This window comes from Tympanuchus pallidicinctus, unplaced genomic scaffold, assembly GCF_026119805.1.
Source record: "Tympanuchus pallidicinctus isolate F22 unplaced genomic scaffold, pur_lepc_1.0 scaffold3, whole genome shotgun sequence".
Taxonomy (NCBI): domain Eukaryota; kingdom Metazoa; phylum Chordata; class Aves; order Galliformes; family Phasianidae; genus Tympanuchus; species Tympanuchus pallidicinctus.
Genome location: NW_026294747.1, coordinates 51,009,453 through 51,025,446, shown reverse-complemented (window position 1 = coordinate 51,025,446; position 15,994 = coordinate 51,009,453). Strand labels below are relative to the sequence as shown.

At 41.8% G+C, this 15,994-nt stretch overlaps 1 protein-coding gene across 1 annotated transcript in view; it reads left to right on the top strand.

The window, feature by feature from the left end:
* Positions 1-2,704: 2,704 nt before the first annotated feature.
* The window catches only part of AHNAK2 (AHNAK nucleoprotein 2), a 48,753-nt gene continuing 35,463 nt past the window's right edge, over positions 2,705-15,994 (top strand). Inside the window, exons 1-2 of the mRNA XM_052693866.1 lie at positions 2,705-2,798; positions 12,149-12,272. Coding sequence (XP_052549826.1) covers positions 12,263-12,272 — 10 coding nt within the window. The 5' untranslated portion in view covers positions 2,705-2,798; positions 12,149-12,262. The remainder of the gene's footprint in view (positions 2,799-12,148; positions 12,273-15,994) is intronic.

The following is a 15,994-nucleotide window of genomic DNA, read 5'->3' as shown; positions in this document are numbered from 1 at the left end:
ACCCATCAATATAGAATCACAGAATCCTCAGAGTTGGAAGGGATCCTTAAAGGTCATCTAGTCCAACTCCCCTGCAATGAACAAGGACATGCACAACAAGATCAGATTGCCTGAGGCCTGATCCAGCATCACTTTGAAAGTCTCCAGGGATGGGCATCCACCACCTCTGGGCAATCTGTGGCAGTACCTCAACACCCTCACTGTAAGAGACATTTCTTTATATCCAAATTAAACCTACCCTCTTTAAGCTCTTTATTTCCCCTTGTTCTATCACCATAGACCGTGATAAAGAATCTGTCCTCTTCTTTCCTTTAGCTCCCCTTCAGAAATTGAAAGGCAGCTGTCAGGTATATATTATATTCAGCAATGAGTTTAAACAAAGCACACATTGGGGATGGAACACAGTGCTTCTGAATTCTGACGGGTCTGCAGCCTGCTGAAGTGCTGCTTCTGGTTTTGGAGGTGGGTGCCAAATTTCTGCATCCAAACAAACTGTCTCTGCCTCGAACCACCGTGTCAGGCTGGGCTCCTTATTTGCATGTCTGTTTCTAAAAATGTATGTTGTTTGTCAGGATTATGTTGAAAGATGGTTCAGAAAGTTTGAATGTTAGTATAATTCCATGGACTGTAATCACCCAGGAAGGTGGTAGAGTCATCACCCTGGGAGGTGCTCATGAAACGTGTAGATGTGGCACTGAGGGATGTGGTCAGTGGGCGTGGTGGAGATGGGGAGATGGTTGGACTGAGTGATCTTAGAGAGATCTTTTCCAACCTTAATGATACCGCGATTCTATGACTGAGCGTAGAAATGGGGATATTAGAAAAACAAGCCAAAAAACGAGCTGAATTCTAGAGGTCTTGAAGCTCAGGAGGCTCCATCCCAGGAGCAGCTGCAGGAGGTCTTGCTTGATGCCTGATACAGCGAGGAACCTTGGGTCTCCTGCACTGCCACACTCACCTCTCTTCCCTCCTTCATTGCCAGGCCTCTCTACACTGCCTGCAGCCCACTGAGTTATTCTGTTTCATGAATGTGGATGTCACACGCGAAAATACTGCTTGCATATGAGCTGGGTTGTGCCTCACGTGACATTTAGATTAATTGTATAAGATTATATAGACTATATATATTTGTATCCTATATCATAACTAATCATATAATTATTATATACATTATATATTAGTATAATAATATGAAACACTGTCTACTTCAAACGCAGAGAAATTGTGTATTAAAGAAAATTATATGTAATACTGATTTTCCTATATATGTAATCTTAAATAACTAATATATAATAGTCTGTATTAATTAACAAAATTCTTTCCAGAATTGGCTATAATATAAACGCTGTAGCTCTGTTAAGACCCAGTTGTACAAAATGCCCATGTTAAGCATCCTCTTGTGATAGGAAGCTGAGCAATACCCTTGACTTTCACTGACCAATTTCAGTGTGCCCACTGAAGAAATGGGGTGCACCCCTTCTAAAGCTGGGTCTGAAAATATAGCACCTACAGAACTTGAGATCCTGAAATCTATTCACAGGCAACAGCACAAAAATCCACAGCATATCTGCCAAAAGATGAAAGCAGCCCATCAGCAAACACAAGTTTCTTTAGCTGGTATAGGATTTTACCTGTTCATATCCTGCTTCAGTGTGCTGGCAAAGCAGCCAGGGCTGATTATGTATTATTTGTGTTTCGCACCCCTTCACCTCTCATCTGTCTGACAGCATGCAAACAAACAGGCAAACACTTCTGCAAAACAAGGAAACCTCAACTAAGACCTCTTGCTGTGATTTTTCAAAACTTCAGGGAAGTGTAATCTGAAGAGGGAAGAATTCCTCAGATGGGGAGGGAGAAATCAGCTGTGTTATGAATTCCTTGCCCTTGTTGGGGGTGGGGAAATAGCAACAGGTGAGAGGAGAGCTGGGAGTTTGAGTAAAGCAGTTTCTGTTTGTGCTGAGTGGCTTTGTGTGTGTGATGGTGTTGCAAAGTGTGCTGGCACCCCAAGCTGTGAATCATGGTAGCACTGAATGTGGTGCAAGGTCTGTCAGCTCTCAGTTCAGGCTTTTGGGAAAAGAATTAAACTGCTGGGGAAAAAAAAAAAAAAGAAGAAGAAGAAAAAAAATAATGTGAAGAGGACAGAGGAGCAGCCTTGAAACCCATTCGTACTGTGCTGTTTGTGACAGACTGTATCCTGCCTGTGTGCATGCTTGCATGAGAGTTTACTAATACATATAATGTTAATTACCCACTTATGTCCTGAAGCAAGGCTGGGAATGAATTTCAGGAAAAGAGATGTTTGTTTTGCACCAGCGCCCACATCCCATATACTCTTGGTCACGAGGAAATTGCCCCGTACCTCCACCCTGCGAGTGCTCGCTCCTGCAGCTGTAGGCACCAAGCAGGGAGAACCCACAGAGCTTACCCCCACCATGGAAAACTCACTCGGGAGCAAGCCCTGGGTCTGCGCGCCGCTCCTGCCCCAGCTGAAGCAGTACAGCTGTTGCTTTAGTAGAGAAAGGGATTGGATTTCACAGCCTGTGTAATCTGCGACAGAGCTCTTTGGCTTGGGGAGAGCAACAAGCCTCACCCAGGCTTAGCCATCCCCTTTCTGCCCGTGGAGGAACGCCCCGGTTGACATAGAAGGAAAATTGTTTGCTGAATTTCAGAACAGCCCTCCTTCCAATTGCTGGAGAGAGAGGGGAGTGAGAAAGAGAGAGAGTTTAAGGCAGGCTCTGCACTGGTGTTCTGGGCTATTTCAACTTCAGGGCAACTTTAGAGAACTTCAGTTATTTTTGGTAAGTTTTTTGTTGTTTTTTTTTTTTTTTCCCTAACAAAACTCTCTTTCTTTTTTATCTTTGATGCACAAGTTTGTAGCAGACAATGGGCTTTCAGTACTGCGAGGAGATGTGGGCGTGTGCGTTTGGTGTTCTTTCATGCAGAAATTGAGCGTTCTAAGTATAAAATCATAGTGTTCCCAGCTGCTGGTTAAGTGAAACCTGCAGCCTCTGTGGGTTAAGTATTGCCACTGGGGGAAGGCACAGTGAGCGCTCCAGCTGAGGTGCATCCCACCTGGCACATAGTTTTGCTTCTTTCTTGTGGATGGGAAGATATACGGTCAGGGATGAAATGTGTTCAGCCTGCCTGAAGTTTCTGAGCTCCTTTAGTACTGCAGGAGTTTCTAGTTTCTGTGCTCAGCCTCCCAAAGTCTTCCGAGGGATGTTGGTTCTCAGTGCCACACACACCCCTCCATTCAGTAATCTCTATTCCAGATCACGCGCGTTGTTTTTCTGACTTCTTCTCCCTGTACACTTAACCCATGGTGTGATCTCAAACATAGCAAAACTCTTTCTGTAGTACACAGAGCTTTATTCCCAATTGTTCCAGTTGTTGCAAGGTGCAAACTCTAATTTTGTTTTCTGATGAATATGAGGGGTTTTTGTGTGCTTTCCCCATATGTATATATATATGTATATATATTCAGATGTTTATAATATCAGTGCTTCTGCAAGAGGAATTTATCTGTCTGGGTATTATGTCTCAAGAAATACCATTTGCAATATAGAGAGATATTATGATAACAGACTGACCTGGAACTAGAATCTCTGTATGTTAATGGTATTTGAGTCTTAAGACCAACCTTGAAGAATTAAATAACGGAGATAAGTGATGCTGTCTATAGAAGTGGAATCCCAAATGTCTTCATTGCAAGGCTGAGGAGGCCAGGTGACAAAATGCTAGTAAATATGCTGGGTAACAATTTTCTGTCCACCTGTCTAGGTCCTTTGCCTCATTCTGCACCTTGTTTCCGAACACATGACTTCAGATGCTCTGAATTTTGTCAGTGGCCACCTCTAGAAAAGCTGGAAAATGTTCTTAAAGTTTTGAGAGAAAAGAGAAAAGCCATTACTCATAGGAAAGCCCTAGAATTTTATCCTTCTACAACAAAAACAGTGTTCTTATAAAACAAGAAATGCAAAAAGTTGAAAGGTGACTCTTTAATTAAACAGATAGAGGACTTTGCTTACAATCACCTGTTGCATACACAAGGGAAAACTTCTAAGCATTGCTTTGCTCTGCATCTTACTACAGTAAAGAAAAACTGTGAGGAATTGTGCAGGTCCAAGCAAATTAAAGGAAAAGAAGCTTACGACAGCCAATTTATTCCCAAAATCTAGCTTAGCAGTTCAAAAGTCCAGTGTGAAATGGTTGCAGATGTTTAGCATTGCAGGAAAACACATCACGTCTCAGAATTTATTAGGTTTTATTAGTTATGGTTAAAATGATAAGTGTGACTGGAGCTTTTAATTGCCATAACTCTATAACAATGGAGTTAACAATAACTCTTCAACCATAAACTGGAAACTATAAATCTGCGTGAGGCCCTGAGCAGCGCTGACATGTTCTGTGATGGCTGGAGCTTTTTCATGGAAGCATGTAGATTTGTTAGTGAAAATTGCATTTTACTATCTTTGGTGTGGCACTCTCATAAAGTAAACTCTACTATTAGATTACGAGGCTTGTGTAAATCTCCAGCTGAAGCCAGCCTGCCTCTAGTCAGAGCCTGTAAGTAATTCATTGGGGATGGCTGCCTTCCAACCTCTATGAAGAGGGTGTTAAAGTCTTCGCAGGCAGACGCGGCAGCGGTAACTTCTAGCACTGATTTGCCAGGGATTTAGAGATGGTGTGTGCTTTATGCTTTTAATTGTCTTGGACGCTCAATCTGCATTCACAGCTATGAGGTCAACGTGCCTCTTTTCACTTTTGGCTGTACTTGAAGCTCATCACTGAAACAAAATCCAACTGTCTGTAATCCATAGTACAGGGAATCACTGTGCTCTGAGTTAACCTTCTGCTGACTTTGGTGGGTCCAGTGCCCTGTGCTCAGTTCAGGGAGGCTGGGCTGGAGCCACTCTTCTTCAGGGAACAACACTGGGAACTTCACTGACACTTTCCATATTGGTATAATTGTCAGTGGAAGGGGTAGGATGTATGGTGTTGGGATCGTGTGGAGTTATTGTGCTTTCTGTGAAGCCATATGAATGTATATTGCCTTGGTTTCAACCTCTGAAAATGCACAGAGACTTGGTTTTACCTTACCTTGAGCCTTCTACTAGGGCAAAGAAGCCAATCTATGCAAGTAGAATAACCAAGGGGCAGAAGTAATTTTTTTTCTAGGATTCCTCTAATTAGGAGCTCTAAATACCCCAGAATACCAGCCCATGCATTCCAAAAGTATGAAAGCTACTGGTTTATATTCTGAGTAAAAATTATTTTCCGGATAGCATCACCTGACAGCTGCTGCCTTTCCTGCTTCCCTTAGCTGTAACTACCAATCTGCCTGGCAGGCATTTCCCTCCAACACTGAGCAGAAGAGCAGTGCTGAGTGGAGGTTAGACCCTGCTGGGACCATGCTGCCGTCTCCATGCAGGTGGTAGATAGCATAACACTCCTGTGGCAAGGAAGGATCCCTCAGATGACCTGCAGCAATGGCAACTCACTAAATCTGTGTGTTCACTAATGCCTTGTGCTCAGGATGTTAAAGTAGAGGCTGAAATACATTGTTTTATACTGGAGAAATAAAACTGCATGCTAGGGGAGGACCTTTTGTGTGCTAAACACTCCTTAACAACATTTTTGTATTCTGTGAGGAGGCTACAGGTAGCTAACTGAATATCTGGAAGGAAGTGCTGCCCTACTGCAGAGCATAGGTCTATAGTTTGCTGTCAGAGAAGGAAGGGCCATGAGTTTGCCATCCAAATCTGGCCAAATGCGTTTAGAGAGGGTGAAGCAAAATACATTAAGGTTCCTACTGCACATAATAAGCCAAGCTAACCACTGGAGGGTGCATCTGCTCCCACGTCCCAGGGACTGCAGCTCCTCAGGGAGCGAGTCCCAGGTTGCAGGAACAGCCCCTGTGAAATTCCACTAAGCAAGGATGCAAGTGCCTGAAGAAGAACAGGCACGTAGCCTGTCCACTCCATCTGCCCAATAAGGATAGTAGTGTCTTCAGGGGGCAAAGTTATCTGGTTTTTTTGTTTTGTTTTTAATTTAAAGGAGGAGATAAGGTTTATATTATTTCCAAGCCCACTGATAAATGCTTGAGACTCCAAAGTCACAGTAACTTCACTGCTGGACGAATGTTATTTCTCCTCCGTAGCTAAGAGAACAAACACCATTTGGTTTTGATAGTAGTGACTGTGTCTGATATTTGCAGAGTCGGGGAGCAGTTGTTATCCCTGCTGCCATTGGATTTTAAATATCTTTCTACCTGTCCATTGACCTCTCGACAATCCCCCCCTCGATTAGTGGTATGTTTGTATCTCAGCCTCCCAGCATCTAAAAGCAAAGGTTCAAGCTGCATGCATTTCTTCTCATTTCTGCATACTGACAGAAAATCTTCACCATGCAGTGAGTCCTAGCAGCTCCCACACTTCCCCAGTCTAATTATCCCTGTTTTTCCTAAGTATCCTCACACTCCAGCACTAGAAAGTTAATGCCATTCCACTTTCCACAGGTCTCTTCTTCATTTGCTTGCTGTGTGGTTTGCCACAGCACCCAGACTTTTGACTCTCAGCCAGTCTTAACTCTCGTTTTCCCTCAAAATAAGTACATGCCTGAACTTTTCTTTTCCTTGCCTCACGTTGTTCTCATTGTAATCCAAAGATCCAGCTTTGACAGAATTTTTTGGGACAATGAACTGAAAAGTGGGAATTTTAGCTCGAAAAAGAAGCTCAAAGGAATTCCAAGATGTTCTTGCTACATAGCAAGAACTACTTTAACCAGTGTCGGCATTATATTCTGAAGGGGACAAAATGCCTAAGAGGTATTAGACATAATGTTGAGAATTAGTTAGAAAACTGCTTTTGGTGAGCCTCAAAGAGGTTAACAGCTCACCCTCAGGTCAGATAAGTATCCAAAAAGCTGCGGGCTTTTTGTTTGCTTGAAATGTCTGTGTGTTTATCAGAAGGCTTACGAGCTGGAGATCTGTGAAACTAATGTGAGAAAGCTACTGGTTTCTATTGGTGATATTCCTTGGTGTGACCTGAGCTCTCCCTGTTACCATTTCTAAAATCAGCCCAAAGCAGAAAATTTACAAGAATGCAAAAATGTCATTAAACATTTCCCAAATATTTTCATATATGCCAGAATGTGTCTGATTTATGTTCTAGTGAAAGGTTGCATTGATTTTTATACGAACTGTGTCCTCACCCTCCTCAAGGTTGGCTTTTTTCACATGATGGGCTTGACTGTGGGAAAAAAGATGACTTGTGCAACAAATAGCTTGGACAACTCAGTGTTGAATTAAAGTGAACTCAGTCACTCAGAGCCCATTTTGGAGGCAAAGTGGGCATTTCTTCGTGAGAATGACTACATGTAGGGTTTGTACTCATGGTGATGGATGACTACAATGCAAATATTGTGCACAGTTATGAGGATAACTAATTTGTCATGCTTGCTATGGCCAGAGTGCTGGTGGTGTTGTGAAAGGCAATGTGTTCATAGGTCTGGCTATTACTCACTACTTCTGGGGAAAGTGTTGGTCTAGAAAATTATCAACTTTGATGTAAAACAGACTTGAGAAAAGTATTTCACACACCGGTATTTACAAGAGGACATTTCAGTTATTCTGTGATATACAGAGCTGCATGGAAGCAGAACCACACAGATCTATCATGAGGGGAACACATTTAGTAATAGCACAGAAATCAGTGATCTAAGTCAATATTTGGATTCTCTGTCCTCAGTGGATTTAGCAACCCTTTCAGTCAGTCTCACCGAAATCTGTGAATGGAATAGGTTGAGTAGAGATAGCAGGAAAAAAAAATATTTCTTTTTGTAGTTATACCTCCTTAGAGATTAAAGAAAAGCTTTTGGATAACTGTACTGGATTATGCCAGGAAAGCTCAACACAGGGTATAAATTACATAATTATAATGTATAGGCTTATGCTTTACCAACACTGTATGCTTTAAACTGCAGCAAAAAGATATATTTGGGAACAGGGGAGCCCACTGTGTGCTCCTCTGCCACAGCCAGTACCAGTGCCTGCAGACCTTTGTGCTGCAGTGCAGGACGGCACACATAGATACAGCTTCATGAGCCCAAGGGGCTTCCCCTTGCACCAGAGCAAAGAGAATAAAGAAGAGATACAAAAAAACCCAAAAACAAACAAACAAAAAAACCCCATGACAATTAGCATTTTCTCCTTCCCACAAATCCTTCTTTTTTTAAATACCTGATAAGGGATGGAGAAGGAAGGAAAACCATCATCCTCTAATCCCAAACAGGAGCAGCACAAACAGACGTGCTAACTACTCGCTAGCTCTGTTCTTGTGAGGAGACAGAGATGGACTGTGGTAAGCTTTTAGCTCTCTGACACACCTGAAAAATACAGGCATGGACAGCCAGGGCCTGCACGCTCAGGCAGAGGGAGCTGGGACCGGCCAAGCTGGCACTGACCAATTGCAGCAAGTAGCAATGTCCTTAACCTGCCTGCACGTGCATTGGAGAGGAGTGACGCTTTTGTGCTCTGAAGAGGGTTTGCAGAAGCAAACACCTCTGGGAGGAAGGCAGAGTCAAATCTGTCAGAATGACTATTGTTTTACAAAAAAGCCACAACCCAGTTATGTTTCTTGAGATTTATTCTTGTCATTTATTGCTGCTGCAGGCTGATGGCAGGTTAATGTTCCCACCACAATAAGTGAAAAATAGCCACCTACTGGATGTGTCTCAGAGGACTTACAAGCTTTGTGTCCAGCCAATCAAGCAAAACAGGGGTGGCAGGAATGAGGAAATAGATTTACAGGGAAAGGAAAGAGGCTTTTTTGGGCTGTGTTTTGGTTTGTCTCATTGTCTAGAAGATCCGAGAAATTTGCAGTCATAATAAATCCCTGCTGGTTGGAGCAAAGCTGAGGATGCTGTAATCCAGCAAGTGGGTGCATGCAAAGTGCTTGTGGTGCAGGCACACTGAATGGCCACGTGAATGCTGTGAGCTTGGTACAGCACACCTGAATGCAAAATCTTGCTTCAAAAATGTGCATTTGTTTTCTGAAATAAAGGGAGTCTTGCAAAAAGAAGCTTAATGTCTTAGGTAGACTGCAGCTGCTGAAGTTTTTCTTCCCACTATCAAGTCGTGCCCCGTGAGTGTTTGGAGGAAAGACAGACACAACATGTAACACTGCATTTCCTCATGACGTCTGTCCAGCTCCTTTGAGGTCCCCTCCAGTAGCCACAGCAGCTCACCGGCAGCAGAGTTGTGGCAACGCAACACAACACTTACCGCTCTCTGACAGACTTTTATAAATACAGGCAGGAAAAACAGAGTGGCTTTTGCCTTGAGGATGAAAAATAGTGTGCTTTTAACTACTCAGAGACCTGAACTCACCTTGGGCTGAAAGAGGTCATGATATTCTGCTGGAAGGGCACGACTTGTTCTCATGAAATTAGATTACGTTGGTTTTAGAAAGTACATGGAACTGGCCCTCTGCACAGACTCCACAAGTAGTTCAGCGACCTGATATTAAACAGTTGTATACTTTGTTCAAAAAATAAACAGATGGAAAATTAATACTAATGAGCCACCAATCTTTAAGCAGAACCCAGAACATTCAGTCCAAGAATTGTCCTGTCAAATTCTCTACCTTTCAACAGAATACAAAGGTACATAGCCTACATCTAAACTTGTACTTATAAAAATAACGATGCTGCTTCTTTTTTAAATAGTAGATAAGTGTTTGCTGGCTGAGTTGCAACTACAGTGTTTTTGCAATTAGCAGTTCTTTGCAAATATGTGTATATGCAATACATATCTATATAATATGTGCTTAGGCAAGTTTTGCACTGATAGGCAAGTTGGCAGAGAAATCAGTTTTCGTTGTCCATCAGGGCTGGATTCAATAGAAATGTTGGCTGACTTCATCACAAGCATTGGAAACCATTAGAGTATTCAAAACTTAGGCAGTCAGATGCCTGCTTTTATTTCTATTGACAAAGGAAGAGGAGGGATGAGTAAATGTAAAACATTTCCTTTCAACATTGAGCTCAGAGAATGCAGCGTGGTGCAGGGAGGAGGTAGGATCCAGGACATCTGGGTTGTATTTATTGCTGGCTTTGCTGCCAACCTGCTTTGTGACTTTGTGCAAGTCACTTTTTTGCTTTGCTACCTCACTTTCTGTGAGGCAGGCAGAGCTGGTCGCCTTCTTGAGGTGCTCTGGGCAAGTGCAGGGACTGTCTTGGTGGCCATGACTAGATGCTGCAGCATGTGTATGTGCATTATATCAGACAGTGCTGGCTAGGTGATCAGTACCCCAGAGCTGGGCTGTTGGAGAGCCCAAAGTGAAGGGTGTAGCACTGTTTAGCACTGCACCAGTGTAAATACCTACCATAGGTACTAGTAACCAATGCCTTCTGTTACTACAGATGGAAAGGTCATTCACGGCATGAGTCAGATTTGCAGCCTCTCATCTGTGCTTATGATCTTACAAGATGAGCATGCTATAGTTTCTTTGAAGCCAATGGATGTTTTCCTTGAGTATGCACAGAATGAAATCTGAGTGCTTCATGATTTGATCCTGTGATACTAAACGACCAGCAGATATCATCTGAGTCCTACAGAGTTTTGTAGACTTCCAGCTGTGACATTTTCCTATCCATTTAGCTACTGATGGGTCAGAATAGCTTTTGTGAATATCCCTTTGAAAATGCCTGGAACACTACAGCTTGGTCAGACTGTCCTCTCCATAGAGCTGTATACAATCACACATTTCTCTATTAAGTGTTGGGAGAGACGATGGGAGAACTTGCCATGAATTGTGATAATTCTGTCTTTATTCAAAGTAGAATCTGTGAATAAAGATGCAGTGTGCAGTGTAGGGCCAGAGTAATTAACAGAAAACACCGATCTTTTCTGTGTCTGTTCATTATGCAGCAATAGTCTTATTTATTTTTTTCACCCATGAAGGAGAGAAATTATTAAGAATTACAGAGCAATGATACAGATTTTGCGAAGATGCAGAGCAAAGATACAAATTTTGCCTGGCGTAATGTAGATTTGCTGTAAACTATTCTAGATTAGGAATCACTTTAACTGCACTGATCTTTTCTCCTGTGCAGGGTAGACATGCATTTTTCTTCTCATAGTAACATGCTTGGCAACCTGAATCAGGCAAGTGAACTGGGGTGCAAGACACCTGCGTTCATCCTTAGTTTGGTAGTAGCACAGTCACGTTGCCTCTCATCTTTGTTTTCCACAATGCTCTGTCCACTGTCCTCTCCTTTGGCTCTTCCCACTAGTTTGATGAAAAAGCTCATTGGGATAGCAGTGTTCTTTCACTGTGTATTTGTACAGTGCAATGAGGTGTCACTCTTGGGACAGGCTCTTGGAAACTCCCGAGGTATAACTCGTACTAGAAATTAATTAAGTGAATACCACTGTCTTAGATGTCAAGATAAAGTGTAAAAATTATCTTCAGTAAAGTGATCTGAATGTTTTATAGTGTGATCCAAAGCTTCTCCAGACTTCATAGGCTTAAATCCATCCCTTAACATCCAGCCAGGACTTCCTGCAGTGTACTCCAGTGCTACACTGACAAGTCTGTAATGTGAAATCAAAGTTGTGTTTGAGTTGCTGAGGGTTAAAGCCGGTTATTCCCACAGTTCCCATTTCCTAATGTTTTCCATTCTTGATGTTCTTCACTTTTAATGTTCATAGTAGCTTGTGCCAAAAAAGGTGTTTCCTATCATGTTCTGCTCGCATTGTGTTGCGAGGATTTTGTTTTTATTCCATATTTTCAATCCCCAGAGAGCTAAGGTTAGTCATAAACTTGCTTTTGGCTATCAGATTCATGCGTGGTTTGCTATAGCAACAAACAAAAGCATTAGTCAGAAACTGGCATGAAGATATAAACACATTTTTTTTTGTGATATTACCCAGAGTTAGCTTAATTTATGTGGTACACTGTTGCCACACAACTGAATCCCAGTTACACTACTATTGTAGAATGTGAGCTTTATAAAAAATACAAAGAGTATATTATAGTGAAATGATCAAATCAGTGGATTGATGTTGTCATTTGAAGATCGTAAACTGAATTCTGCTATTGCACTGCTGTAAGTCAGTCTGAACTCCTTCATCATGTATACTTAGGTCAGAGGACAATATCTCACCCTGGATCTATCGAATAAGAGGAAAATCATCATCAAGCAAACAAAAAGGCACTTTGCCTTTGCTGTTTCAACTCCATAATTTTACCGCAGCAAAATGATGAGAGGTAAGCATTATCAGATTGCAGTAGATGGATTCAATTCATTGCCAACACAGTTGGAAAGCATTATCTGCAGCATGGCAGGGACGGGGAGGCTTGGTTAAAGATAGTCTCTCTCCGGATGTGTTGATGCAGCACTGGGAAGGTGCGGTTTGTGCAGAGCCACTGTCTATCTGGCTCTGGGGACGAGAGGAGTGGCTTGTGCAGCAAGCACTGGCATCTCTGAGGAGCTGGCTGGGTTTGTGCAGCATTCGCTGAAATCCCACAGCTAGACAGCTACCAGTCCGTGAGCCAGCTCGTTTAAAGGTTGCTTCAGAGGGTCTGTGGAAGTGCTGATTATTGCCTAGGCAGGGCAGGCACATTCCTGTTAATGCTTTATTCCAACTGTTCGTCTTCGCTGCACCTTTTCAGGAACGTGAGCCCTCCTTGTTTTTGACAGCTGTATTTAATGCAAAACACATGCACAAGAAATGTGTTTTCCAGTCTCCCTGGGCTGGCATTGTTCAGAAAGGAGGGCTTATACTTCCCTAGAAACCGTTTGGATACTTTTTCAGACCTCTCTCTTCAGGCATTTAGCTGTAGAAGTGTTTGTGACCTTCTCCACTAAGCTGTATGCAGAATAAGATATGAGTACTATCCACATGTGTCCAAACAATGAGTAACAACTGTCCCAGAGCCTTTATATCCCTATATGATGCTAATACCAGTCCAGAAGTTCTTAAATGGACTGGTGGTTCCAGCTGCAGCAGATAAGCCCTCAGCAACGTGTGCTTTGCACGGCACTCTTAAAATGGGCCTTTGACATCCAGGGATCAGGAACAAGATGTAGCACCAAGTGTTGGCAAGCTGTGTTCCAAAAACCAAAGAACTCTTTTACCTAACTGAATCAATCAGTGGAAGAACATGTCCCAGCTGACCTTACATTTTCACCCTGGCCCTGCTCACTGTGCTTAGCTTAGCACAATGGCCCTGAGTTCTGAGCACTGGTGTCTTTTCAAAATCTTTTGAGATAATCTTACCGTATCGGATTTGTCTAGCACATAAGTGTAAAAGGACTTATTGTTCAGATAGCAGCTCCTGAAGTAGGACTGAGTGTAGGCAATGGATGGGTTGTATTTGTTGATTTCCCATCCATGCCCAAGGGTATCAAACCATGCACTGAGAGATGCCAAAGAATTTCTTTCAAAGCAGGTACGCACTGGTTGCTTGTCCTCTTCAAAGATCAGCCTAGCCATTTTTCTGTTTCCTTTTTTCCCTTTGTCAAAAAGGGACAGACGTTTCCCATAGGAACGTTCAAAGGGTGTTGAGGCACTGGCACAGGTTGCCTAGAGAGGTGATGGATGCCCCATCCCTGGAGACACTAAAGGTGAGGCTGAACAGGGCTCTGAGCACCCATTGAAGCTGTCAGTGTCCCTGTTCAGTGTAGGGGAGTTGGGCTGGATGGTCTTTAAGGATCCCTTTCAACTCAGGTGATTCTATGATTCTGAAGTAGTGCTCCAATTACTTGTAATAAAGAAAAAACAAATTCTGCTCTCAGAGTAGTTGCAGAATTCTGTCAAATCCAACCCCAAACAGTACTATATAAAGCAAATTGTTCAGTCATTGCTGAAATGTTGTTGACATCTACCTTCACAGAGAACCTTGGGAACACAGAATTCAAAAAAACTACAGTAAGATAATGATGAAGCTTTTGCTTTTTGACAGTAAATTGAAAATTATTCCAGCTTATGATTTCAAGGTAGGAATCATCTTCCTTTTCAGGCTTCACTGTGAGCTTTACGTGGTTTATACTCTGTTTATACTCTCTTATATGTTAGCCTCAATCTAGAACAGCTGTTCATAAAGAAAAATATTACAATGTGCCTTCAAAAGGAGCACATCCTGTTTTAAATGAATTGAAAAAATATTTACCCTATGTGTGAACAGACCATTATGATAAAGAAAGTTACTCATTTCCATAAAACAGCATTATTTTCTTATGACAAGAAGGGCTCTGAATGTTTACAACTGTTATGATTCAGCCCGAGGGTTGATAATCAAACCCAAAAAATGGTTTTCTTGGTGCTTTCAAACAACTCCACCCATCTCAATTATTCCCCCAGTTACTACATGGGTGAAACTCAGCACAGTTAATTTCTCATTATTTCAGCCTTTAATAATAAAGAAATCCAAGATTGTAGTAATGAGTCTTTAAAAACTGCTTTTTTTTTTCCCCTAGTTGTTTATACTAGCCTCCATGAAACATAAAACTGGAATCTACTTCCTTAACTAAATTATGCTTTCATCTAATCTGTTAGGCAAGCATGCTGCTTTTTATTTTTGAGTGCCTCAGTGGCTGTCCCCTCTCCACAGTGGTGTGGAGGGGGAAAATGAGGTTATTCAAATAATTCTCCTTCTATAACTTAATACATAAATCCAGTGCTTTTCAGCCTCAACTTTTTAATTCTAATTTCAAAGAGTACTGATTAAGTTCACAAATTGAATTTGTAAATGAGAAACCGCTATCAAATCGAAGTTTAGAATATGCTGAGGCAAAAGGAAATTCTGGTGTACTTCTGCTAGGGAAAGCCTTCCAAAGCAGAGGTGAGCACCAAGTAACCAAAACAAAGAGGCTGTGTTTTTAGGAAGAATTGGCAGGTCACCTGCTGAATCATTTTGAAAACTGACTGTTTAGGGGCTGAAAACTCAGTCTGTAGTTCGCATTTGAACTACATTGATGTGAATAGTGCCATATTAATAAATTTATTAATTGACTCAGTACATGAATTTACCTGAAAATGAGCTTTTGTGCTTTTGTGAACTCTCAGTTTGTTTCCAGAAATTCTTAGTTTTTAGGGAGACTTCTGTACACTACATAAAAACAAGAGACATTGGGCGGTGCCAAATACTGCCTTGCTAGCATCACTGTTTATTGACAGAAAATATTTTTATCTTAACAAAGTGAGGGAACAGCTAACTTTATCTTTGATGTAAAATATTTTCCCACAAGTATTTTCTGTCACCTTTTCCCCATATCTCTGGTATTACATATACATTAAGGAACTTAAAAGCTTAGAAGATATTTTCTTCTGTCGTGATTTATGTCCAAACAAGTTGCCCAGGGAACTCTTTCTCAAACAGAAAACCTGCTTCCAAGGGCTGTTATTTATATAAAAGACCCCATAAAAGGTTGTGAAAAAGCTACAGGGTTTTTTCCTGCATTCCTGTTTTGAGAGGGGCTATACCCAGCATACCAGAGAGACATGCACAGTAACATCACTCCATTAATACTGCTAAATCTGGGTACTTAATTTTGACTGAATTTTATCAGTGCAGTCGAGAGAAATAAAAGTTTTCCAAGACAGCAAGAATCTTTAGGTTAAACTGTGTAAACACACAATATATAAATATAATCATAAAATCACAGAATCACCAAGGTCGGAAAAGACCTCTAAGATCTTCCAGTCCAGTCGTTCACCTACCATCAGTATTTCCCTACTAAACCACGTCCCTCAGTGCGACACCTAAACAGTTCCTGAATACCTCCATGGACAGTGACTCAACCACCGCCCTGGGCAGCCTGTTTCGGTGCCTGACCAACCACTGTCTTGGAGAACAAGCATTCCCTAACATCCAACCTAATCTTTTATTTTCTACAACATATTGATTCTGGTTATGATGTTTCTTAAGTGGTTTTGAGGAGTGATCCCTTTTGAAAAATCTGTTTCTAACTTGGATAGCGGTAAGTG